Source organism: Muscardinus avellanarius, assembly GCF_963383645.1.
Source record: "Muscardinus avellanarius genome assembly, chromosome: 3".
Lineage (NCBI taxonomy): Eukaryota > Metazoa > Chordata > Mammalia > Rodentia > Gliridae > Muscardinus > Muscardinus avellanarius.
The window spans coordinates 29,205,613-29,231,678 of NC_137788.1; the positions used below are offsets into that span (position 1 = coordinate 29,205,613).

The 26,066-nt window shown below is 49.9% G+C and overlaps 2 protein-coding genes across 5 annotated transcripts in view; one reads left to right on the forward strand and one right to left on the reverse strand.

The window, feature by feature from the left end:
• KIAA0319L (KIAA0319 like) overlaps window positions 1–9,809 on the reverse strand; it is a gene marked incomplete at its 3' end in the record, with an annotated part of 116,401 nt that extends 106,592 nt beyond the window's left edge. The window contains exons 1-2 of the mRNA XM_080693367.1: window positions 9,739–9,809; window positions 5,074–5,243 (exon numbers count right to left, since the gene is read on the reverse strand). Of these exons, the coding sequence (XP_080549493.1) occupies window positions 5,074–5,215 (142 nt within the window). The 5' untranslated portion in view covers window positions 5,216–5,243; window positions 9,739–9,809. The remainder of the gene's footprint in view (window positions 1–5,073; window positions 5,244–9,738) is intronic.
• A 919-nt stretch (window positions 9,810–10,728) lies between these two features.
• Window positions 10,729–18,542, forward strand: NCDN (neurochondrin; the record flags this gene model as incomplete). 4 transcript variants are annotated; one of them, XM_080692125.1, is made up of 8 exons in its annotated part: window positions 10,729–10,761; window positions 11,089–11,160; window positions 11,733–11,873; window positions 12,942–13,910; window positions 14,943–15,184; window positions 15,769–15,993; window positions 16,735–16,877; window positions 18,106–18,542. In XM_080692125.1, the coding sequence occupies 8 exons, from the start codon at window positions 10,729–10,731 to the stop codon at window positions 18,540–18,542; spliced, it is 2,262 nt and encodes a 753-aa protein (XP_080548251.1). The 4 variants fall into 4 exon arrangements, with proteins under 4 accessions (XP_080548251.1, XP_080548252.1, XP_080548253.1 ...); XM_080692126.1 differs by lacking the exon at window positions 11,089–11,160 and having other exon boundaries at window positions 11,703–11,873; XM_080692127.1 differs by lacking the exon at window positions 11,089–11,160.
• Window positions 18,543–26,066: the final 7,524 nt, after the last annotated feature.

The following is a 26,066-nucleotide window of genomic DNA, read 5'->3' on the forward strand; positions in this document are numbered from 1 at the left end:
CCACTGTTTTGGTTTCAAAGGTAAGTCTCCTGAAGGTGTCACTGTATACATATGCTCTGATAATCTTGATTTTTCAGTTTAATTCCCAAAGGATGATTCCCTTATTGCTAATTTATTACTTTATTTAGTGAAAAAAATGTATGGTGCATCTATTATGTGTGATGTCCTGGTACTTGCTTGAATACCTAGATTAAGTAAGAGAGGCAAGATCTCTGCTCTGAAGACGTTAACAAACTACTGCAGGAACTTCCAAGTTCTTAGGGTCACTTTATATTTGTCTCCAGAAGATAATCAGCAATCCTTTTCATGTAATTGGTACTACAGTAAACATGCAATTGTGTATCTTGCTTTTATCACTTTCTATCATTAGGAGCATTTCCGTCTTTTTTTTTTTTTTTTTTTTTTTGGTGGTACTGGGAATGAAACCCAGGAGCCTTCTACCTCCAGGCTACACTCCCAGACCTATTTTATTTGGAAACAGGGTCTCTTAAGCCAGCTGAGGCTGGCTTCGAACCTGCACGATCCTCCTATCTCAGCCTCCCAAGCACGGGGATTACGAGCGTGCGCCACCATGCCCAGCTCCCTCATGTATTTATTCTTCTAAAATATTAAGTTTGCTGGGCGTGGTGGCGCACGCTTGTAATCCCCGCGCTTGGGAGGCAGAGACAGGAGGATCGTGCAGGTTTGAAGCTAGCCACGCACGCTGGCTTAGGAGATCCTGTTTCCAAATAAAAAATAAAAAATAGGTCTGGGAGTGTAGCCCGGAGGTAGAAGGGCTTCCAGGAACCCCAGTACCACCAAAAAAAAATAAATAAATAAAAATAAATAAAAATAAATTAATTTTTCTGGGCATGGTGGCATATGCTTATAATCCCAGCACTTGGGAGACTGAGCCAGAAGGACTGCAGGTTCGAAGCCAGTCTCAGTAATTTAGTGAGGCCCTCCAATGACTTACTGAGACCCTGTTTCAAAATACGAAATAAAGGCCAGGCATGGTGGCGCACGCTTGTAATCATCCCCGCTTGGGAGGCGGAGACAGGAGGATCGTGCAGGTTCGAAGCCAGGCTCTCTGGCTTAAGAGACTCTTTTTCCAAATAAAAATATAAAAAATAGGTGTCTGGGAGTGTATTCCGGAGGTAGAAGGGTTTCCAGGAACCCCAGTACCACCAAAAAAAATAAATAAATAAATAAATAAAAATAAAAATAAAATAGTACCTCAGAGATAGAATGTCCCTGGCTTCTATCCCTGGTACTGGCTTCCATCCCCAGTACCACAAACACACACAAAATATATTAATTTTGAGGCTGGATGATATTTTACCATGAGATTATGCAAAAATTTCACCACTATCCTATTATTAGGCAGGTTATAGCAAAATTTTGCAGCACAGAATAAATAAGTTGATAAACGTTCTCATTCACAACTATCTAAATGTATCCTTGACATAAATCTTAAAAGGGGAAGTCAAAGGATGTCAACTTTTTAGGTTTAATGATATTTAAGCCAGTAAATTCTCTGTTCAAATTCCCAGCAATATAGAGTGAAGGTAACTCCATCATCCCTTGCAGAACTAAATGATTTTACTTTTGGTTTTTGTAGTACTGGAGATTGAACCTAGGGCTCTGTACATGCTAGGCAAGTGCCCTACCATGGAGTTATACCTTATCCCCCTATACAGTTTTATTTTAATCTCCATCAATATAATAGATTAAAAGAAAAATTTCATTTTAATCTGTAGTTCTTTGGTTGCTAATAAAACTAAACATGAGCCAGGTGTGGTGGTGCATGTTTGTAATCCCAGCTAATACAGGAGGATGGAGGTTTTGGACAGCCTCAGCTACTTAGTGAGACGTTGTATCAAAATTAAAAAAAAAAAAAAAAAAAAAAAAAGCTGACTGGCATGGTGGCTCATGCTTATAATCCCAGCATTGGGAGGCTGAAACAGGAGAATCGCAGTTCGCAGACAGCCTCAGCTACTTAGTGAGGCCCTCCGCTACTTAGTGAGACCCTGTTTCAAAATAAAGAATAAAAATAGGGCAGGGGATGTGGTTCGGAGGTCAAATGCCCCTGGGTTCCATCCTCAGACCCGCAAAAAAATAAAATAAAATAAAATAAGGCTGATGGTGTAGCTCCTGCCCCTGGGTTCCATCCCAGTACTGTAAAAACAAAACAAACAAACAAAAAAGAATAAATGTGTGTGTCTGTGTGTGGTTCTGGGGAATGAGCTCAGGAACACTGCCACTGAGCTATATACATACACACACACACACACACACACACACACACACACAACCTTTTTATTTTGAAATAGGGCTTCACTAAATTGCTCAAGCTGGCCTTGAACTGAGATTATAGGCATGCACTACTGTGCTCAGTGAAAATAAGCTACAAGCTCGCACCACCACATCCGGCTTGAAAATAAACATTTTAAATATGATCATTTTCTTTCTCTTTCTCTCTCTCTTTCTCTCTCTCTCTCTCTTTTTTTTTTTTTTTTTTTTTTTTGGTACTGGGGATTGAACTCAAGGTATTCTGCCTCTGAGCTACATCCCCACCCTTATTTTGAAACAGGGTCTAAGTTGCAGAGAGCCTCACTGAGTAGCTGAGGCTGGCCACAAACCTGTGATTCCCCTGTCTCAGCCTCCCAAATACTAAGATTACATGTGTGCCATCACTCTTGGCCTCTTATTTATTTTTTTCTGAGATGAGTTCTTGCTATTTTTCCCAGGCTGGAATTAAATTCCTGGGCTCACCGGGCATGGTGGAACACACTTGTAATCCCAGTACATGGGAGACTAAGACAGGAGGATCACAGGTTTGCAGCTAGCCTAAGCTACTTAGTGAGTCACTGTTTCAAAATAAAAAATAAAATAGGGCTAGGGGTGTAGTCAGGAGGTAGAATGCCCCTGGGTTCAATCTTCAGTACTGTAAAAAAAAAAAAAAAAATTAATTCCTGGGCTCAAGTAATCCTCCCACCTCAGCCTCCCAAGTAGCTTGGACTATAGTCATACACTACCACGCCAAGCTTTAATTTCTTACTTTCTTACTATGTCACTCTCTGTTATATTCTTTGTTCATTTTTTTTTCAATTAGGATATTGTGTTTTTTAAAAAAACAGATGTGAAAAGCTCTAATAAATTAAAATATACAACAAGTATGTCTGTCATACACTATTTACATGTTCCCACAGTGTGACTGCACATGGTTGTTTTCCTTTTATGTCTATGATAAAGGCTCCAATATTTTCCAAAATGTAACTGGTATAATCTACTCCTACCACAGTCATTGCTAACAACACCACCTTTGCACCTTTATACTCAAACTGCTCACCTGAGTGCTGTCTCTAAGTACTAAGATCAAGGGTACTAAAGACTCACCTAATGAGCCCACAATGCTATGGTTGATTGAATGCAACTGAAAAACACAGGAAGACTCAGAAATGCTTTTTCCTCCCCCATACTTTGAATCCCTCAAATAATCAGCTGCATAGCAGGATAAAAAAATCTGTGTTTGGTCCCCAAAAAGATCACCTGTGGTTAGAAGCAGCATAGCAGAAGAGAAAGAATGAGTGCTGTAAGGGACATCCCAAGGTTAGGGCCGTGGCTCTCCCATGTTCTGGCTGTGTGACTTTGATCAAGTCATTCTGCCTCTCTGGGCCTCATTTCCTTACCTATAAAATGACACTAAAATTATCTATTTTAGGGTTTTCATGAGGATTAAATGAGAAAAGGCACATAATGTTTATCATCAGGAGTCTGGTATGTGATTGGAACACTTCAAAAATGTGATTTTCCTAATTTGGATGGTGCTAAATCAGTTACTTATTTAATTCAAATGATCTTACATAAAATGTTGCCTAGAAATAGTCAACAAGGCATCATCTGGGGTGAAAAACACTTAGGTCAGCTTTCTATCAACTGCAATTTCCACTGCTATAATTATGCAATCATCAAGCACCACTGTAAGACAACAAAAACCCCAAAGCTGATGCTACCAAGATTGCTAAGTACTGTAATTACTTGGCTCTCAAGATCATGACCATCAATTGCTTTAGGAAAGCAACAGGAATCTTTGTACATAGAAGATCAAAAGGCTGATTAGTTATCCCAAACAGCGGTTCCTACAGCAGGCCACTGCCCAGAATGGAAGCGTACTCAGAAGTCTTTCTCAAAGGGCTATTTTCTCACACTCTGTACTTTGAAAGGAACCATGTCAACAAAAGAATAAGAAAAAAAAAGAAAGAAAGGATATTCTCCTTTGAAATCTAGCCTTCTTGGCTTCTTGGCACTGATTCCTGGCAAGAGGCTAGACCAAAATAAAACAATCTTGAGGAGTAAAGCATAGTCTATGAAATCTATCGATACAGCTCCTTTCCATCGAGAAAGGTAGAGATACATTCTCTCCATAAGGGTAAATTCCTCTAGAAAAGGAAGAAAAGCAGCATTCACTAACCATGTATGTTCAGAGCACATGCTTTAATCTTATTATGCTCACATCAAGCTCTGAGGTAGATCTTATCCTTCCTCAAAAACACTAGGTAACTTGCCTAAGGTCTTCGTCATTAGGTAGTCATCCAGCTCCCAGACCCAGATCGTCCAACACTGAAAATATTTGCTTTTCAAACATCTTTATCAAATCTCAAAATGATTGTGCCAGTCTCCCTTACGAGAAAGAAACATTTAAATTTTGGTTCCAAAACAAACCAACCCAACAAACTCAGTATCCACTACAAGGATAACAGTGCTTGTCAATTAACGGATTGCTTTTCTGCATCCTAGAAGTCCGAACTGACTGAAGGGCTCACAGAGAGTGCCCTTTTTAAAATCTTACATCTAAACTGGGAGTGGTGGCACACACTTGCATCCCAGTGTTTGGGAAGCAGAGACAGGTGGATTGCAGGTTTGAGGACAGCTTCAGCAAGCAGCGAGACTCTCAGGAATCTAGAGAGACCCTGTTTCAAAATAAACATAAAAATAGAACTGGGAGTATAGCTCAGAAGTAAAATGCCCCTGAGTTCAATCCTCAGTACCACCAAAAATTAAAAAATCTTACATCTATAAAGAAAATGGTACCTGTTGACAACCAGAGAGCACTGAAGCAGAAAGAAGTATAAAAGAGGTACAAGCTTCTCAACCACTTTGCAGATGTCTGCCAACAATATCCTGACAAAATCCAGGAAGCAGGACTTGGCTCGATTCCCAGCCTCTTCTCCATGGCCTTCCGGACAGGCAGAACCAGTACACTACAAAGAAAGAAAGAGAAGGATTTAAATGCCAAGTAATTAATAATTGATTCCTGGAAATGTGAAATGTTGGAGAATGTGACAGATTAGAAGAAAGAGAAATTTCAAGTTTGTCTTTCAGAGCTCATCCCTGCCTGTAAATTTTAAACCTAAGCTTTGACATAGCCTATAATTATCAGGATAAAAACCTAAGTAGGGATATAAAATGAGCTCACTGTAAAACTGAAACATTTTATATTCCATTATTGTCTAATCTATTATTGTAAATCATCTATGTGGCAGAACAGGAAAGGCACTAGCCTGAAACTTTAAAAAAAAAAAATTCTTTTTCAGTTCCAGTTCTGTTAACAGCTCTGTAACTTTGTTTTGGTGGTGGTGGTGGTAGTTGGTTGGTTGGTTGGTACAGGGGATTGAACCCAGGGGCATTCTACCTCCAAGCTACACCCCAGCCCTATTTTTTTGGGGGGAAGATACTGGGGATTGAACCCAGGGACATTCTACCTAAGTTTCAGAAGCTGGCCACAAGCCTGCAATCCTCCTGTCTCCCAAGTACTGGAATTAAAAGCATGTCCCACCACGCCCAGCCCCCAGCCAGGTCTCACTAGGTTGATGAGAGTCTCAGTACTTGCTCAGGCTGTCTTCAAATCTGTAATCCTTCTGTCTCAGCCTCTCAACTAACTGGGATTACAGGCATGCACCACTATGCCCAAACAGCTTTATGGCTTTGACCAAGTGTACTTTCTTATCTATGAAAAGAAGAGGTTGGACTTCTAACTAACCTCAGGGTGTTGTCTGACTCTGTGTTGTAAAAAACATTTTTTTAATGGTTCTATTTGAACAGGGCATGTGCCCTCCACTTTGCTACTATTCCTATCACTATTATCTTAAAAATCTACCCAATTTATACTTCAGTGTTATCTCCCTCATCCCTAAGAGTCATCTGTAATTCCTGGCTTAAATTCATATATACATTCAGCAAATATTTATGTCAGGCACTGTACTGGAGACTCTAGAACTTAGGGCCAGAAAATTTAGATCTCTTCCAGCAAGGAAGGAAAAAAAATTGATTTTCCATAAGTTTCTTCCTTCTTATATAACTTTGCACACTGCATAAATTGTTAGCTACATCTTAACAATAATATATAATGCACCAATAAAAACTTTGACAAGAAAACTTGATAGCATTATGAAAGTTAAAAAGAACCAATTCTGAAAAAAATGGCTAAAATATCTTTTACCCACTAGGCACAGTGGTTTGCACCTGTAGTCCCAATACTAGGGAGAAGGATGCACAGGAAAATGTGAGCCCAGGAGTTCAAGGCCAGCCCAAGCAACATAGAAAAGCCCCCATCTCAGTCTGGGCGTGGTGGCACACACTTGTAATCCCAGTACTTGGGAGGCTGAGACAGAAGGATTGCACAGGTTCGAAGCCAGCCTCAGCTACTTAGTGAGGCTCTTAGCAACTTAGTGAGACCCTGTTTTCAAATAAAATAAAAAATAGGTAAAGTTCCCATCTCAAAAATAAATAAAATCTTCTGTTCTAAATATGCAAATATCAGCCAGGTACAGTGGAATATGCCTGTAATCCTCTTGAGTAGAGGCTGAGGTAGGAGTATGGCATGTTTGAGGCTAGCCTGGGCAATTTAGCAAGACTGGAAAGAATTTGAGCCAGGCATAGTGGCACATGCTTGTAATCCTAGTACTTGGGAGGCTGAGACAGAAGGATTGCAGACTGGAAAGAAAGGAAGAAAGAAAGGAAGGAAGGAAGAAAGAAAGAGTATGTTTGTGTATTGGTTACTGAGGACTGAACCCTGGAGTTTTTGCCTCTGGGCTACATCCCCAGCTCTATTTTTTTTTTAATTTTGAAATAGCATTCCACTACATTGCTGATGGCCTCCCTAAATTAAGGAGGCTGGCCATAAACTTGCAATCCTTCTGTCTCAGCCTCCCAAGAACTGAGATTAAAGGTGTATGCCATCACTCCTGAGTCAAAGCAAAATTTTAAAAAAAGGTCGGATGTGTAGCTCAGTGGTAGCACACTCATGCATGAGGCCCTGGGTTCAATCCCCAAAACCAAATATAAGTATGTACGTGTATACACACACACACACACACACACACACACACACACACACACACGTCATTCACATCTGCCAAGTAACACAGGCTGACAACCCCTAATCCTTACTCTAAGCTAGCATACAAGGAAATCAGCATTGCTGGGTTGGATTTCAATTTAATGCCAGGAAACAGATACAAACAAAACTGCAAAACAGAGGCACAGCCAATCTATAAAAAAGTTTAGAATCAGAAGCACTTCATCTTTTTCATTTGCTTCCATCCATTCCTATATCTAGGAGCATGAAATATAGCTCAGTGGTCCTAGCAAGCACAAGGGCCAGGGTTCCATCCCCAGTACCAAAAGAAAAAACAAGGAAATCATACCCATTTGTAGTTGTTTTGTAGTTGTGAAGAGGAGGAAGAAAGGGGGTGGGAAGGCCAGAGACATGTTCAAGAGATTATGAAATGGAGCTGGGCATGGTGGCACATGACTGTAATCCCAGTTCTTGGAAGGCTAAAATAGGAGGATTGCAGGTTTGAGGTCAGTCTCAACAATTTATCAAGATCCTGTTTCACAATTTAAAAAAATTAAAAGGGAAGCTGGGTGTGGTGGCACACGCTTGTGATCCCAGTACTTGAGAGGCTGAGACAGGAGGATCTGGGTTCGAAGCCAGCCTCAGCTACTTGGGTGAGGCCCTCTGCAACTTAGTGAGACCCTGTTTCAAATAAAAGAATAAAAACTGGGGTTAGGGTGTAGCTCAGAGGTAGAATGCCCCTGGGTTCAAAACTCCAGTACCACAAAAAAGGGGGACTGAGAGTGTAACTCAGAGGAAGAATGCCTGGTGTTCAACTCCCCAGTAACCACCCCCCTACCCATCCCTAAAAAAAAAAAAAAAAAAAAAAAAAAAATGATCATGAAATGGAGCCTGAGTTAGAAAGTATATCAAGCAACTTCTCTAGCCTCCCAACGTGGAATGGGTGTGTGCGTGCTGATCTTACCCAACACATATCTGCCTACCACAAAAGGATTTAAAACTCAAGGTGACTCAACACCTGTCATCAATAGCCTGGCAGGTGGGCGGAAAAAGCAGAAAAGAAATGAATAGGCTTTGAAAGCAGGAGTAATAAACACCATTGGACTAGCAAGCTGATTAGAAGTACAGTATCTTACAAACTGTGCACCACAGCAGCAGAGCTAATTCCATGTGAACTCCCAACCAGTCATTCTGCTGAAACCTACAATTGTCTATGGGCACAAATCACTGCTAGGGTCCAGTTAAAGGCTTGCTTGACCAGAGGCATAAACAAGAACACATAACCAAGATCCAAATAGTTTGTTATCAAATCAAAGGGTAACAACACAGGGAGAGAACACACACCCCCACAATACTTGACAAATGAAAATCTAGAAAAGCTCCCAATAGTTCTGGCATTTAGGGCGTTACAAGTACACCCGAAATAAAAGCACTCTCTGTTGCAGCAGCTGTTCAGACTGAGCAGGGGGTAATGTTTACTTAATACTTTAGGTTGATGGGGGATGTATCATAGTTCAGTCTGTCAGCTACATACGTGGAACTCCATTTATGTACACAGCGATAAGATATGTTTGAATAACGACAGAGCACGTCTGAAACAGCCTATTCAGCGGGTGTGAGTAATCAAGAATAAAGCTTGAAAGGAAAAAGTCTCAGATATTTGGGGAAGTTACAGAACAGACTGCCATGAATAGCTTTGCTTATATTTGCAGACACTGTTTTCTAAATAGCTGGAAAAATGAACAGATTGTTCTGGGAGGTCGTCTTTCCAATTTGTTCCTAGTTTCCAGTCTGTTAATCACAAGAAAGCGCAAGGAGAGACTTTACTAACAGCATCAATGGTCGGTTGAGCACAACCACCGTGAGGTGGGAGAAAGCAAAGCACGCTGGAACCCCGCCTGAGGCTTTCAATCTCGACTTCCTTCACGTTCCTCTGTGCTCACAGCAGCCACCAAAGGACCCTCTGTGGGGCATCATTTTCAAAATCCCGAGTGAGGCAGGTTTCCGCGTAATTTACACAGGGCTCTCAACCCCGCCCCCCTTTATTCTGCATCAACTTTCTATCTCGGTGAGATCAAACAGTGGAGACAGCAGCTAAGGGCGAGGTTGCAGAGGCCAAGCGTGTCAGAAGGACGGCAGCGCCCCGAGACCGGTCTGTCAGGCTGTCAGGGCCCGGAGGGAGCTGCACCACCAGGCCCCAAAGAAGCGGGGCTCTGCCCGGGACTCGAGCTCCGCACCCGCAAGGCCAGCAGCAGCTGACTGCCCTGGCCGAGCCAGGAGCCCCACCTCCGGGTCCCAACGCCGCCGGCGTGTCCCCCCCCACCCCCCGCGTCGCCCGTCCCGCCGGCCCCTCCCCTGAGCTCCTGGTCCTCGGCCTGGCAGCCAGCCGCCTCGGCCACCTACCGGGGCTCAGGGCCACAGAGCAGGGCCCCGGCTCTCGGCGGCCCCCGCCTCCTCCCGGTCCATGGGCTCGGGGGCCCCAACCTTCTCTCCCCGCACCCGGAGGAGAAGGAAAAGGAAGACGGTAGTGCAGGCTCCCCACCCGGACAGCTCCCTCTCGCCTCAGCCTCCCTGGACAGCGACCGCAGCCGGAAACGCCGCCGCCTCCTCCCGCCTCCCGGGGCTCAACCCGGAAACACATGCTAATCAAGCCCGCCCGCCCCCACCCCCGGAAGCGCGATTCCAGCCGCGAGCGGAGGGGAGGGGGCGCTCCGGGGCAGGGCTGCGCGCTCGTCCGGCCCGCGCCCCTCGCCGCCCGCCCGCCTCTCCAGGGGCCGCCCACACCTGGGCCCTTCTGCACGCGCCCCGGGCCCCAGACTCGGGCAATACCCACAAGAAAGATGGCGGCAGCGGCGGCACCCCCTACGGCGTAGCGCCCGGCCTCGCCATTGGCCGGAGCCCGGAGTGAAGCGACCGCGGATTGGCCGAGAGCGGTGCGGGGGTGGGGGTGGAGCTGCAGCAGCCCGGAGCCACGAGTGGGCAACGCGGCGTGAGCAGCGGCCCCAGGCTCCCGGAGCATCGCGCCTGCAGAAGACTTCGCCGCTCGGGGCCGCAGCCTGGTGAGCTCAGCCCCCTACAGGCCCTCCCCTGCATCCCAGCCGGGGCCTCTCGGAGCCGGCGCTGATCGATGCCGACACACCCCGGGGATCCTATCGTGACTCCATCGTGCCATATCGCGACTTCATCGTGCCCTGTCGAGACTCCATTTTGTCACAGCCCTTTTCAATATGTATAGAAAGATAGATTTTTTTTATCATTAATTTGCCCTGTCATCTTTGGGGGCTGTCCTTCCCCACTCCCCATGTCGTGATTTTTGCTGTGATCTCTCCGTGACATCATCGCGCCATCGTGAAGTGTGATCTCATCGCCGCCCTGTTGTGACTTCATCAATGTCGTGTTGTGACCTGGCTGCAGTGGGACAGGTGGTGATCGCCAGGAACCCTCCTCCCTTTCTCATCTCCCCATCTCCGCTGCCCTGCTTCGATTATCCGGCTTTTGGATTCTCTGTTGTCCGGGGAGCCACCCGATCCCTTCTTCCTTCTCCAGCCCCTCCGTCTTCCACAGGCTGGTAACGGGACAGGGAGGGCAAAGACAGGGAGCACAAGGGGTTAATGCTGTTGCTGCTGCTGCTGCTGCTGCTGCTGCTGCTACCGCTACCGCTGCCACCGCTGCCGCTACCGTTGTTGCTGCTACCGCTGTTGCTGCTTCTGCTGTTGCTGCTACTGCTGTTGCTGCTACTGCTTCTGCAGCCTCTGCTCGAGGGAGGGAAAGGAGAGAAGGCAAGGAGCCTGCGGGGGCGACTGAGAGCCCTGGCTGGAGGGGTGGGGTCCCCAGAGGGGCCTCCAAGCCTTCCCTGGTGAGCTTGTATTCATACTTCTGCTGAAGCTTATCTCCTGCTTCTTCTGAAGGAGAGGAAAGGAAGCCTAGAATGGTGCCCTTTCCCCCGTGTCAGCCTGAGTCCGGATAATCGAACTTCACCATGTATGTCTCCATTCCTCCCTGTCTGTCCTCACCACTCTCTCCCCGTGTGCCTCCTGGAGGGAGATAAATACTGGCCCCTGGTGTCAGGGGTCATTAAGCAATAGGGGCCAGACCCCTCCCATTCCCAGGAGATTAGTGAGGAGAGCTGTCCAACTGAGCAGCAGGATGCATGGTACTCTTTCCCACTTCTGGAGGTGACCTTGGACCAGGGTCCCTTCTTCATCCCTTAGGATTTGCAGGTCCAGCCTCTTAAAGGGGCTCCCCCAAGGGAGCTCAATCCTGAAGAAGCCACCCCTCCATATCCTCCCTCTTCTCCCTCTGTGCTAATCCCTCCCTCCCTCCATCCTCCACTCCCACTCCCGCCCCCGCCCCTCCTCTGCAGAGGGATGCTCAGTCCCTCTTGTGTTCACAGTTGGGCAAGGCGGGCATCATGGCCTCGGATTGTGAGCCAGCTCTGAACCAGGCAGAGAGTCGAAACCCCACCCTGGAGCGCTACCTGGGAGCCCTCCGTGAGGCCAAGAATGACAGCGAGCAGTTTGCAGCCCTGCTGCTAGTAAGGAACTGGCTGATAATTGGGAGGTGGGAAGGGTGGGGTGGTCAGGTTCCCCAAGGAATGGAGTCAGCAAGTTCCCAAGGGTTTATAGGTGGTGTTGGCAACTCTGGAGGCACCAAAGAAGGCCCAAGACCCCTACTCTGTTTTGTTCCCCTGAGAATGGGGCAAAGGGGAGAATGGGGGTGTATAAGGCCGTGGCACTGGGGGCCTTGGAGGAGGCTGCCTGGATTGGCTTTCTGGGGCGTCCCGGAGCAGGTGGGAGCTGACTCAGGGAAACAGCAGCAGGTAGTAACTAGTGCAGAGTACTTGAGGGCTGGAGATGATTTTTCTGGGACCTGTGAAAGTAGCAGGACTGAAAGTAACTGAGGAGGGGTCCTGGGGGGTGGCCAGGTTAACAGTATGTAGCTTGAAGATAAGAAAGCTGGTATGGGTCTTAGCCGTGTTGGAACTCAAGCTGGGGACAGCAGAGCAGGAGCTGCAGTGCTGGGAAGGGGGGGGTTTAGTGTGGGGGGGTAAAGGGAGGAGGGAGTACAGCCGCTGCTTGTTTGCCATGGCAACAGGGAGAAGGCTCTGGAGTCAAGGGCTCACACTGCAGCAGAGGAGGTGTTTAGGTGAAATGTAAGGGGAAATGTTTTGACATGCAGAGCAGCGAGACACAGGAGCCATTTCCCCTGAGAAGGTGGCGGAAATGGATCAGAGACTTTTCTGGAGACAGCAATTAGAGAAGGACCCCAAATGCTTGGAGAATTTTAAACACGTAGGTCTAAGTCCCTTCCAACCCAGGCCGTAGGCATCTAGATTAGACATCAGGAAGAACTTCTCAACTGGCCAGGTGATGAGTGGTTGAGGAGGCCTGGACCTCCCTCTCATGGGATAATCCTAGGTGAGATGGATCCCAGAGATCACAACTATCTGATCAAGGAGAAAACGGGAGCTAGATGAAATGACCCTAGAGTGAGTCCTGTTGCATAACCTAAGCCTGCTAGTCTTCAGTGCTCCAGGGTGCGGGGAAGGGACAGTCCTTGCCACCTCTTCCCTTCATCTTGCTGATAGCACCTACCCCCGTAGGTGACCAAGGCAGTCAAAGCAGGTGACATCGATGCCAAAACCCGACGGCGGATCTTTGATGCCGTGGGCTTCACCTTCCCCAATCGTCTCCTGACCAGCAAGGAGGCGCCCGACGGCTGTCCTGACCATGTTCTCCGGGCCCTGGGTGTGGCCCTGCTGGCCTGTTTCTGCAGTGACCCCGAACTGGCCGCCCATCCCCAGGTCCTGAACAAGATTCCCATCCTTAGCACCTTCCTCACAGCCCGGGGAGACCCTGACGATGCTGCCCGCCGCTCCATGATCGATGACACCTACCAGTGCCTGACAGCTGTAGCAGGCACCCCTCGAGGGCCCCGGCACCTCATTGCTGGTGGCACCGTGTCCGCCCTCTGCCAGGCATACCTAGGGCATGGCTATGGCTTTGACCAGGCCCTGGCGCTCCTGGTGGGGCTGCTGGCCGCTGCAGAGACACAGTGCTGGAAGGAGGCAGAGCTCGACCTGCTGGCTGTGTTACGGGGCCTCAGCGAGGATTTCCAGAAAGCTGAGGATGCCAGCAAGTTTGAGCTCTGCCAGCTGCTGCCCCTCTTCCTGCCCCCGACAACCGTGCCCCCTGAATGCCTCCGGGATCTGCAAGCCGGGCTGGCACGCATCCTGGGAAGCAAGCTGAGCTCCTGGCAGCGCAACCCTGCACTAAAGCTGGCGGCCCGCCTGGCGCACGCCTGCGGCTCCGACTGGATCCCGGCAGGCAGCTCTGGGAGCAAGTTCCTGGCCCTGCTGGTGAACCTGGCATGCGTGGAAGTGCGGCTGGCCCTGGAGGAGCCGGGTGCAGAGGTGAAAGAGGATGTGGTGACCGCCTGCTATGCCCTCATGGAGCTGGGGATCCAGGAATGTACCCGCTGCGAGCAGTCACTGCTCAAGGAGCCGCAGAAGGTGCAGCTCGTGAGCATCATGAAGGAGGCCATTGGAGCTGTGATCCACTACCTGCTGCAGGTAAGGGGCTGGTGGCCCATGGAGGGCGCCTGTGGGGGAGCCAGGGCAGGAGTCAGAAGGCAGAGGCAAGGGGTGTAATGGGCAGCCGGCAAAGCTGCCTGTACAAGCGGGCTGGCACTGCAGCAGGCACTCGGGAGTAGTGTGTGGCCGAGCCTCGCTCCCTCTCCCTCCCTCCCTGAGCCTCCACACAAGCACCGTACCACACACCATATGTGCACTCACAGCACAGCACACACACACACAACACAGTAACCTCCCACTCACACAACACTCCTCAATACACACACTACACGCCACACACAAAATTGAAGCAGTCTGTTCTGCTCAAGCTAGGGCACTGTTACACACACACACACACACACACACACACACACACACACACTTGCAGTGGAGCAGGGCCGCCTGGCTCCCGACCTCTGTAGAGGTTCAGCAGAATCTAGGCCCTGCCCCCGGTCTTTTCCTACCTCTCTGTCTGAGGGAGTCAGTCTCCTGTCCCACAGGGATTCAGTCGTGACTGGTCTCTTTAATGGCCCATTCTAGCCACTGAAGTCGCCAGCCATCTATCCAGCAAGCCATGCTGAGGCCTAGTCTCACTTTACGATTTAACCTAGAAGGGGGCATCTCCCTTCCCACTCTTGGGGATCTTTACATGGCAGGACCTGTCCTCCCACTCCAGGTCAGAGCTTCTGGAGAGAACTGTTACTTTAGCTGCAGACCTATGAGTTTGCCCCTAGCCTGAATTGCCTTAGTGGTGGAGAGATGGGAGGATGCGATTTGTGTGTCAGCAAGCACAGGGCATGTTATCTGAGACCTGGTTCACTGAGCAGACGCACATCAATGGCCTGCTCGGTTGGGTGTATCTGGTTATATCATCCCCACGTAGGAGCTGCTGGGTACTTGAGGTAGAATAAGGCTTGGTGCCTGCCTTTGAAGGGCTTGCAGCCCCAAATTCCCTTCCAGTTATGTGTAGGCTGGGAAGGCACAGGAGGGGGTCTGGTCCTGCTCCATCTCAAAGGGGTCCTGTGGCGACAGGTGGGGCCGGAGAAGCAGAAGGAACCCTTTGTGTTTGCCTCGGTACGGATCCTGGGGGCCTGGCTGGCCGAGGAGACCTCATCTCTACGGAAGGAGGTGTGCCAGCTGCTGCCCTTCCTCGTCCGCTATGCCAAGACCCTCTATGAGGAGGCTGAGGAGGCCAATGACATTTCACAGCAGGTGGCCACCTTGGCCATCTCCCCCACCACCCCAGGGCCCGCCTGGCCAGGGGATGCTCTCCGGTGAGTTCTTAGGTCCAGTCCAGCCAGCCAGACCATTCTAAAGAAAGTGTGGCCCAGGGATACTCACACGAGACTCCCTGTTCCCTTCAATCTGGGCTGTGCCAGGCTTCCTGGTCGAACCCTAAGAGTTCCCTTAGGATTATTTCTGTTTGTTTTGGGAGACCTGTTCCCACAGGACTCCGGAGCTGCCGAGTGTCACTTGTCAACCCCATGTTTCTTAATAAAAAGAGAATGTGTGCTTATTGAGCATTGCTACAAGCCAGGGTTTTTTTTTTTTTAACCCTTTACCAGAACCATCTCATTTTGTCCCCATGGCAGATCTGACAGAAGTCTCATCCACATTTTAAAGATGAGGAAGCTGAAGCCCAGAGAGTTAAAGTAACTTTTCCACAGTCACACTCTGGCAGAGCCCCCACCTCGATCCTGGGCCCGTGTGATTCAGAGGCTTGGGCTTTTTTTTTTTTTTTTGCAAACAAGGACTTCTCCCCTACCTCCACTTCTCTGAGGCAGGGTGCCCTAAAAAAGGACACCTCTGTGCTTTCATCCCCAACCCCACACACACGTGTGCCCTTCTTCACCCCCAGGCTCCTCCTACCTGGTTGGTGCCACCTGACGGTTGAAGATGGCCCCCGAGAGATCCTGATCAAGGAGGGGGCTCCGTCGCTCCTGTGCAAGTACTTCCTGCAGCAGTGGGAGCTCACGTCCCCCGGCCATGACACCTCAGTGCTGCCCGACAGCGTAGAGATCGGCCTGCAGACCTGCTGCCACATCTTCCTCAACCTCGTGGTCACTGCACCGGGGCTCATCAAGTGAGGGGTTTGGGAGAGGCTGGGAGGACGCCAGCCCATTGCTACCAAATCTTGACCTCCTACTCTGCTTCCCCGTGCCCATGGGTTTTAGTATAGACTAAAGGGTTTATGTATGAGACTGAAGGGTCTCAGCATAGACAAAGCCAGCCCCACTCAAGGATTGGGCAGAGCCAGGTGTGGTGGTGTACAATGTAATCCCAGTTCTTGGGAGGCTGAGACAGGAGGATCACAGGTTGGAGGATAGCCTCGGCCACATATTAAGACTCCAGTAAAAAGGTTTAGGAAGCTGGGCATGGTGGCGCACCCTTGTAATCCCAGCATTGGGGAGGCTGAGACAGGAGGATCTGGGTTCACGACAGCCTCAGCTACTACTTAGTGAGGCCCTTTGCAACTCAGTGAGACCCTATTTCAAAATAAAGACTAAAAATAGGGCTGGGGGTGTAGCTAGGAGGTTGAATGCTTCTGGATTCCGTTCCCAGTACCGCAAAAAAAAAAAAAAAAAAAAGGTTTTGGAGTGTAGCTCAGAGGTGGAATGCCCCTGGGTATTTCATGGCACGTCTGTCTAGCCATAACCGCAGACCCCATGGTTGGGGCTCTGTTAACTCTTCACCCTGCCACCTGATTTCTTGCCATATCCTGGCCCAGTGAGGCCAGGATCCCCAGAACCCAAGTTTTCCAACGAGTTTGATTTGGTCTTTTAACCCTCTGACTGCTCCACCCGTCCTTCCCTGTCTTCCCCAGGCGTGATGCCTGCTTCACATCTCTTATGAACACCCTGATGACGTCATTGCCCGCGTTGGTGCAGCAACAAGGGAGGCTGCTTCTGGCTGCCAATGTGGCCACCCTGGGCCTCCTCATGGCCCGGCTCCTGAGCACATCTCCAGGTAAGTCCTGGGGGTCCGGGCCTGATGGGAGAGGGCAGAAGACCTGGGTGATCAGCCATATTCTAGGCATACATCCCCCATTTTCAGAAAATGGCTTTGCAAAATTTTCCCATCAAGAGGAAATTTCTACAGTTTATCTCTATCCGCCACCCCCACCAAAATGATAACATTCTCTTCCTTCTGAAGACTTTTAAGGCAAGGTCTGGTGGGTGTGAAGTACAGGCCTGCTCAGAGGCGCAGGCACCTGGAATCCCTGGCAGCCCTAAGACGAGGCATCCAGCGTGTTCAAGGTGGGGCCGCCCCCACTCTGGCCTTGAGTCAGAAACCTGACTTCCCTCCATTGAGGTTTTCACTGCTCCGCAGCACACCCCCTTAGGTGACAGGCACCAGCACCCTGCCCTTTCTGCACAGCCTCTCCCCCGCTCTGCCTCCCCCTGGCGTGTGCAGGAGGAAGGGCGCCCCCTCCAGCCCCTGGCAGCCCTCAGTGTCTCCCACTATGGCCGTGGGTGTCTGCCTGGGTCCCTCTGTCCCCGCCTGTTCCCTGTGCCCCATCTGTCAGGTTGGAGGAGCTGAGCAGATGCCTGGGAACAGGGTGTAACGTGCCCATACCCTCAGCTGCCTCTGATTTCTGTGTGGGGATCCCAGCAGGGTACCTCGCAGTGGGAAGGGGAGCATGTCCCTGTGGACCAGGAGCCCCCTCTGCACTATCAGCCCACCCCAGATAGAGCCACCATGTCATGGGCTCAGTGCAGGCTCACCCACAAATGCCAGCAGGTTAACCTCCTGGAGAACCCCTGCAGAATGGATGAACCCCTGCAGTGCCGGCTCACTGCTCACCTTCCCCTCTGGCGCCCTCTTCTGGCCCAGGAACCAAACTGGTACAACCTCAGCCTGGTTGGTAGCTCTAGGCTGTCCAGCTGCTGGGGTCTCTGCTGTAAAAAACTTGAGGAGGTTCCTCTCTCATGTTGATGGCGTGGACCAGTATTACTCTATTTAGTTCTCACAACAAATCACGAGATGAGCATCACTGACCTGATCTCAGGAGCAAAGAAATTGAGACCCAGAAGAGTTAACTACCCAGGGTCACGCAGTAAGCACGAAAGGGTTTCAGCTCCAGCAGTCTGGTTCCAGGCCATGTTTTGGCTCCCTGAGTGAGTCCGCATAGGAGGGAGAGAGAGCTGCCCACACTGGCACCTCGGTCACGCCCCCTTCCCTCCATGCCTTGCAGCTCTTCAGGGAACCCCCGCGTCCCGAGGTTTCTTCGCAGCTGCAATCCTCTTCCTGTCACAGTCCCACGTGGCGCGGGCCACGCCTGGCTCTGACCAGGCAGTGCTGGCCCTGTCCCCTGACTACGAGGGCATCTGGGCTGACCTGCAGGAGCTCTGGTTCCTGGGCATGCAGGCCTTCACAGGCTGCGTGCCACTGCTGCCCTGGCTGGCCCCAGCTGCCCTGCGCTCCCGCTGGCCGCAAGAGTTACTGCAGCTGCTGGGCAGCGTCAGTCCCAACTCTGTCAAGCCCGAGATGGTGGCTGCCTACCAGGGCGTCCTGGTGGAGCTGGCCCGGGCCAACCGGCTGTGCCGGGAGGCCATGAGGCTGCAGGCGGGCGAGGAAACGGCCAGCCACTACCGCATGGCCGCCTTGGAGCAGTGCCTGTCAGAGCCCTGAGAGGCGTCCACTGGGGACATACCCGGGGGGTGGGCAGCGAGGGAAGGAGGGAGGAGGCATCTTCCCTGAAGCTCCCAAAATGGATCCCCCCACCCCCAGACTTCCCCCAACACCCCAGCTTTCTGGCTTTTCTGAGGGCAAGGGCAAGGTGCCCACCCTCATGTGTAGGGAACTGCGTCCCGCCCCCAGGCCCCACGGGGCAGGGATCGGCTTGGAAATGAACGTGGTTGTCCCCGCCAGGCCGGGGAAGGTTGGAGCAGCCCCTAGGGAGGGGGGGCACTAGGTGTCATTGTACCCAACATCTGGCTCCCCTGCAAGAGGGAGGCCCCAGGGTAGGACAGGGCTGGCAGGAACTGACCGCCTCGGCCCATGTGCCCTGCCGGCCAGGGCGTGGTGCCCCTCTGGCCCCCCAGGTCCACGTCCTTTAAATCGGCCATTTGGCTCTTGCCCTTGGCCCCCTTGGGCAGAGAGCAGGCTCAGGCCATTCACATCGCAGTTCTTCCTTTCAACTTGAGTGACCCAGGGTCTGAACTGCCCCTGTCCTTCCAGGACGACCTGGGGCAGGCAGGCCAGTGGCAGGGGCGGGGAGGGGACCTCTTTCCACCTGAGCTTCCTCGAGGGGACCCAGAAGTCCTTGGGCCCAGATCTCTAAGCTTTTATGTGTCATGTTGCAGCAGAGTGACGATGGGGGTTGGGGGGTTATTTATTTTGCTTGTCTTTCTCCTTGCTTGGACACCCGAGCATCTGATCCCTGTCTCCCTGGTGCCATCTGACCTGGCTGGAGCCAGGAACAGGAGGGACAGCTCCCCAGAGTCCGCATGTTTCCCCAGTGATTGCACCCCATTGCCACCGTGGTGCCTGGCTTCAACTCCCACCCCTGCTATGACTCCTCTCTGCAGAGAGACGCGACTGGCGGCTCCAGCAGGGACTACCTTTCTTAATGATCCTGGGGCGGAACTCCCCCAGAACCCTCCCACACCTGATCCCTTGCTCCCCCCACCCTAGTACGTACTGTGATCGCCAAGTTCAAAGCTGTGCACATGTGGACACTCAATAAATGTTCATTGGTGAACAAGAAGTTTCCTGTGTGGTCTGCCCTGCACCTGCTCGCTCCCTTTCAGGCTCCATCAGCTCACAACTGAACACATCTCCTGCTTAGCACACTTGAGTATTAACTCCTTCAGCCCTCCCGACACTCCTGGGAAGAAGGCACCACAATTCAGTTTTACAGGTGGAGGAACAGGCATGGACACGTGACTTACTCCAGCTATTGCAGCAAGAGCCACGCGCGGCCTCTGTGCAGCCCGTGACTCCCAGCCCACACCTTCCTGGTACAGCAAGTTTACAACCTGGCCTGGCTGTTGATGTGGCCAGACCTGGGGGCCTCGGGGACAGATACAGCACTGCACTCTCCCTGGAGAGCAGGTTGTTACCAAGAGGCACCGTCCCATCCTCCAATGTGAAGGATGTCAGAAATCCTCATTTTAATGGGAAATGAAACTTTCGAATGTTGATAACTTTTTTTTTTTTTTTTGCGATACTTGAGATATGAACCCAGGGGCATTCTACGTACGAACTATATGCCCAGCCCAATTTTTTTTATTTTTTATTATTTATTTATTTTTGTAGTACTGAGGGTGGAACCCAGGGGCTTTTCTACTTCTGGGCTATACTCCCAGACCTATTTTTATATTTTATTTGGAAACAGGGTCTCACTAAGTTGCTGAGAGCCTCGCTAAGTAGCTGAGGCTGGCTTCGAACCTGTGCAATCCTCCTGTCTCAGCCTCCCAAGCATGGGATTACAAGCGTGCGCCACCACACCCGGCCTTTATTCTCTATTTTGAAACAGGGTCTCACGAAGTTCCAGAGGGCCTCACTAAGTAGCTGAGGCTGGTCATGAACCTGTGATTGTTCCTGTCTTGGCCTTAGTAACTAATTTATTTTTTATTTATCTTTTCCATACTGGAAATGGAACCCAGGGTCATCAGCCCTATTTTTTTAATTATTTTGAAACAGTCTCACTGAGTTTTAGAGGGCCTCACTAAGTAGCTGAGGCTATCCACAAACCATGATCCTCCTCTCTCAGCCTCCCAAATGCTGGGATTACAAGCGTGTGCCACCACACCTGGCTCCCTTTTTATTTTTGAACTAGGATCTCACTAAGTTGCTGAGGGTCTCACTAAATTGCTCAGACTATCTTCAAACCTGTGATCCTTTCGTTTCAGCTTCCCAAGTACTGGGATTATAGGCACACGCCACTGCACCCAGCTTACTTATTAGATGTACTGAAAACCATCTTGGTATGGATTCTGTGATGTAAGTGAGAAGACAGAGTCCATGCACTCACATAGCTTAAAGTCTAAAGGAAGCCAAGCATGGTGGCGCACACTTGTAATCCCAGTCCTGACACAGAAGGAGCTCAGGTTTACAGCCAGCCTCAGCTACTTAGGCCCTCCACAACTTAGTGAGATGCTGTTTCAAAATAAAAAAAATAGCCGGGCGTGGTGGCGCACGCTTGTAATCCCCGCGCTTGGGAGGCAGAGACAGGAGGATCGCGCAGGTTCGAAGCCAGCCGCGCGCGTTGGCTTAGGAGACCCTGTTTCCAAATATAAAAATGTAAAAATAGGTCTGGGAGTGTAGCCCGGAGGTAGAAGGGCTTCCAGGAACCCCAGTACCACCAAAAAAATAAAATAAAAATAGAGCTGGGGGTGGTAGCTCAGAGGTAGAATGCCCCTGGGTTCAATCCCCAGTACTGAAAAAAAAAAAAAAAAAAAAAACTAAAGGGGAGGCAAATATGGTAATGTAAAGATAGAAGCAATGGCTTCGGTGGGAGCCATTTGTCAGAACAAAGTGTTGCTGGAGCTCCGAGCCCCACAGTTGGGCTGAGCAAATCTAGGAGGACTTAGTATTTGCTCTGAGACCTGAGGGCGAGGAGATTGCCAGGTCGACAAGCAGAAAAACAGCACTCACAGGCATGCAAGCTCATTATTGCCACAGTGCTTAGTGTGAAGGGAGTTGTGCTAAAAGATGAAATAGGACCAGATCCGTGGTGGCACATGCTTTTTATCCCAGTACTTGGGAGGCTGAGACAGGAGGATCAAAGGTTCGAGTCCCGCCTCAGTTACTCAGGCCCTCTGCAACTTAGTGAGACCCTGTTTCAAAACAAAGGATAAAAAAATAGGGCTGGGGGTGTATCGCAGAGGTACAATACTCCTGGCTTCAATCCCCATTACTTCAAAAAGAAAAATTTAAAGAAATTGGACCATATCCTAAGATTCCTAGTGTGCCATGCTCAGAAGTTTAGATATGGGATCATAGTGAGGGACCAGCCTGCAGAGTTTTAAGCAAATTAAATGGGATCCTGTGCCAGGCATGGTGGCGCACACTTGCAATCCCAGGCTTGGGAGGCTGAGACAGAAGGATTGCCAGCTTGAGGACAGCCTCAACAACTTAGACCCTCAGCAACTAATGAGACCCTATTTCAAAAATGAAAAAAGGGCTGGGGGTGTAGCTCAGAACATCGCTGGGTTTAGTCCCCAGTGGCCCCAAACATGAGGGATCCTGCTTACATTTGAGGAAGAGGAAGGGCTGAGGCAGGGAGCTTGGAGAGGAGGTAAAGAGTCTGGACCAAGCCAGCGGCAAAGAGGCTGGAACATAGAGGAAAGAGTTAGGTAATAAGATTGGGGTTAACTGGAAGTGATCAGGAACAAGGAAGGGTGGGGCCAGGATGACTCCAGACGCCTGACCTGGGCCTCTGAGTGGACATGGGTGCCATTCAGTGTCACGGGGAACTTTGGGAGAGATACGGGCTTGTAGAAAACATCGGCTTAGTTTGCCCAATGGTGAGCGTCTGCTGCTTATAGAATATCCAAGGAGCAGCTGCTTTCTGTGGCCGAGGCTCAGAGAGAGGCCTGGGCGAGTGACAGACTTGGGAGCTGTCAATATAGAGGGTCCTTAGAGTGTTGTGGTAGAGACGGAGGCTTTCTGGGGAAGAGAAGGGCCCCAAAGCCAGTGACAGTCACAGTCCCCGCGGCCAAGGGGCTCCCTTTTGTTCAGTGGGAGGGCCGCAACCGGAAAAGCCTGATAACACTGGCAGACTGAGTTCTGTCCTTTAATGAGATCCTGTCAGAGAGTTCTGGGGTCCGGCGTGGGGATGGGGCTAGGTTTCACTTGCAGGATGGAGCTTACTCCTGGTAATTCCAATAAGAGGCAAAATGAAGAGGTTTGAGCTGCAGTTAGATGATATAACCACCAGGTGGCGTCTCTGCATTTCTTTGCGCCAGATTGTCCCTCACTGCAAACACTCCCAGCCAGGCCCAGAGCAGATTGTCAAAGGCTGGGAGGAGGAGGGTGGCTGTGTCAATAATCAAGGAGGCAAACCTGAGCTTTTCTCTTAATGTAAGTTCACTTTTTGAAAACAGAGGGGTAAGGGTAAGCCTGAGAACAAAGCAATATGCCAAATGGGAATCTGTGTATACTTGCGCATGCAGGTCTAGGAATGTTTCAACATGTGTTGTGTTTCCATGTGTACATGTGTTTCCCATGAATGTCTCTGTGCATGTTGTATGCTCTATTCTTCTAGGAGTGTCTGCATGTGGATCTCTATGCACACTCCACCAGGTGGGTGCATGTGTCCTAGAGAGTAGACAACCAGAAATCCCTACCTCCATGCCTCAGAAAGAGAGACGTCCCTTGGCCCTGAACTAGAAAGGCCCCAGAGTCTGAAACCATGGGATTCTGCAGTGTTGGGGAGTCCCCAAAGCAGCATCAGACCATAAAAACATCCCTCTTCCCAATAGGCATAAGTGAAACCACTCACTTATCCAATCATCTCCTTAGGTTATACCTGGGTCCTAGATCTAGCTCCTGGAGTCATGGTCACATAGAGCCTTCTTAAAGGACTCCTTGGTTTGCTGAGGAATTCATAAAGTCATTTACTTATTTATCATTTATTTAATAGACATTCATTGGCCACCTGCCACTCACCAAGCACCGTGGTAGAATTTTTCTGTTTCTCCTTTAAGCCTCTTGTGAAGTGGTCCATGAAGCAGGAAAGGGAAGTTAATTGCAACTGCAAGAACCCTGGGATGCCAGTGTTGGAGTGTCTTCTCTGATGATGGCCACGAGGAACCCCAGGAGAGTTTTCGGCAGGGAGGTGACATGATCTCTTGACACGGTAACATGAACTCTCGTTGCTGAATTAAGTTGGAATTGGGTCAGAAGAGTTGTGAACGAAGCCAGGGCACCAGTTAGAGTATTGTCACGATGGCCTACACGGTGTCTCTCAAACTTCAGCGTGCTCTGAGTCACCTTGAGGATATATTAAATCACAGATTGAGCCAGGTGTGGTGGTGCATGCCTGTAATCCAAGTCCGTGGAAGGCTGAGACTGGAGGATTACGGGTTCAAGAACAGCCTCAGCAATGTAGTGAGACTCGCAGCCACCTGGCAAGACCATTTCAAAATAAAAAATAAAGCCAGGCATAGTGGTGCACACTTGTAATCCCAGTACTTGGGAGGCTGAGACAGGAGAATCCCAGGTTTATGGATAGCCTCAAATGCATAGTGAGGCCCTCCACAACTTAGTGAGACCTGTTTCAAAATAAAGAATAAGAGCCGGGTGTGGTGGGGCACGCTTGTAATCCCAGCATTTGGGAGGCTGAGACTGGAGGATTGCGGTTCGCAGACAGCCTCAGCTACTTAGTGAGGCCCTCTGCAACTCAGTGAGACCCGGTTTCAAACTAAAGAATAAAAAATAGGGCAGGGGCTATAGCTCAGAGGTCTAATGCCCCTGGGTTCCATCCCCAGACCCAAAAATAAATAAATAAAAAGAATAAAAAAATAGGGCTGAGGATATAGTTCAGAGGTAGAATGCCCCTGGGTTCAATCCCTGGTACCACAAAAATAAATAAATAAATACAAAATATAAAATAGGGACAAGAGGCAGAGCTCAGAGGCTGAATACCCTAGGCTTAATTATCAGTAAATAAATAAACAAATATCAGATTGTGGGGAGGCAAGACAGGAGGATCACAGGTTCCGAGCCAGTACACAGTAACTTAGTGAGACTATATTTCAAAATAAAAAATAAAGACGGCCTGGAGGGTATAGCTCAGAGGTAGAATGTTCCTGGGTTCAATCCCCAGTACCACACACACAAAAGAAATCACAGATTTCTGGGCTCCACTCCCCTAATTGCTAATTAGGTCTGGAGTAGAGTCCAAGAATTGGCCTCTTTTCAAATATTGTTGGTGATGCTGGTCCAGGATCCAACTACACTTTGAGGACCACAGGTCTATGAGAAAGAGTAGGGCAGCTTACGTTGCTGAAAAGGGTGCCCTGTGCCTTCCGGGACACCTGCCTCAAGTCTCCTCCAAAACCATATTACAGGTGGAAGTTTAAGGGTTAGAAATGGCAACACCATTTGAGGGTTGGCTTTTGGGGTGAGGGAAAGTCCCAGATTCTTCTGGGATGCCTCAGAAGCTTTGAACTTGAAGGCTAGTCCTGTTGCTTAGGGAACTACAGAACTCAGGAGACGCAGGCTGGGATTGGTGGTGGGGTTGGGAAGACGCTGAGTCCAGTTTTGACTTGGAAGCTCAGATGGCTACAAGCAGATGTCTGAAGGAAACCAGCTGGCAGTGTGTGTGTGTGTGTGTGTGTGTGTGTGTGTGTGTGTGTGTTTCTGGATCTCCAGAGAGATCTCCACACTGGAATAACATAGTTGGGAGATAACGGCAGACAGAGAGTAAAGACTCTCTCAATCATGGAAAATGCAGCTGGGAAGAAAGGACAAAATCTGCTCCTGCGAGCATGAAAAGCTGACATTAAGGATGGAGGTGAAAAGAGAGGAGACAGAAACCAAGACCATCAGTGTCAGAGCAGGAGGAAAACAAGGCAAGAAGCGGTGTCAGGGCTAAAGAGAAGCAGGGTTTGCCAGGCATGGTGGTGCACGCTTGTAATCCCCGCTCTTGGAAGGCTGAGACAGGAGGATTGCACAGGTTCGAAGCCAGCCTTAGCTACTTAGTGAGGCTCTCAGCAACTTAGTGAGACCCTGTTTCCAAATAAAATATAAAATAGGTCTGGGAGTATAGCCCAGAGGTAGAAAGCCTCTGGGTTCCACCCCAGTACCACCAAAAAATAAATAAATAAATAAAATAATAATAATAATAAAAAAATAAAGAGAAGCAGGGTGAGGCAACCCAGGAAAGCTGCCAGACGGGAGCCCAGCCCGCCCTGTCAGTCTGGCCTTTGCAAGCCTGTTGGAGAGAGACGGGGGATCCCCAGAGCTGGGCACAGGCACCAAGCCCCTTGCTGCTCCCAAGGGGTCCCCGACTGGCCTGCAGTGCACTGACATGATCAGGGACTCGACTTCCTATACTGAGGTTGAGGGTGGGAGAGGAGTGTGAGCAGGACTCACACACCCACATGTATGTGTACACACAGACTCACTCCTGACCTCTCGCCTGTCCGGAGCAGAAAGGTGCAGAGCCGCCCAATTGTCTCATCCACCACTCTAGCTGGTGGT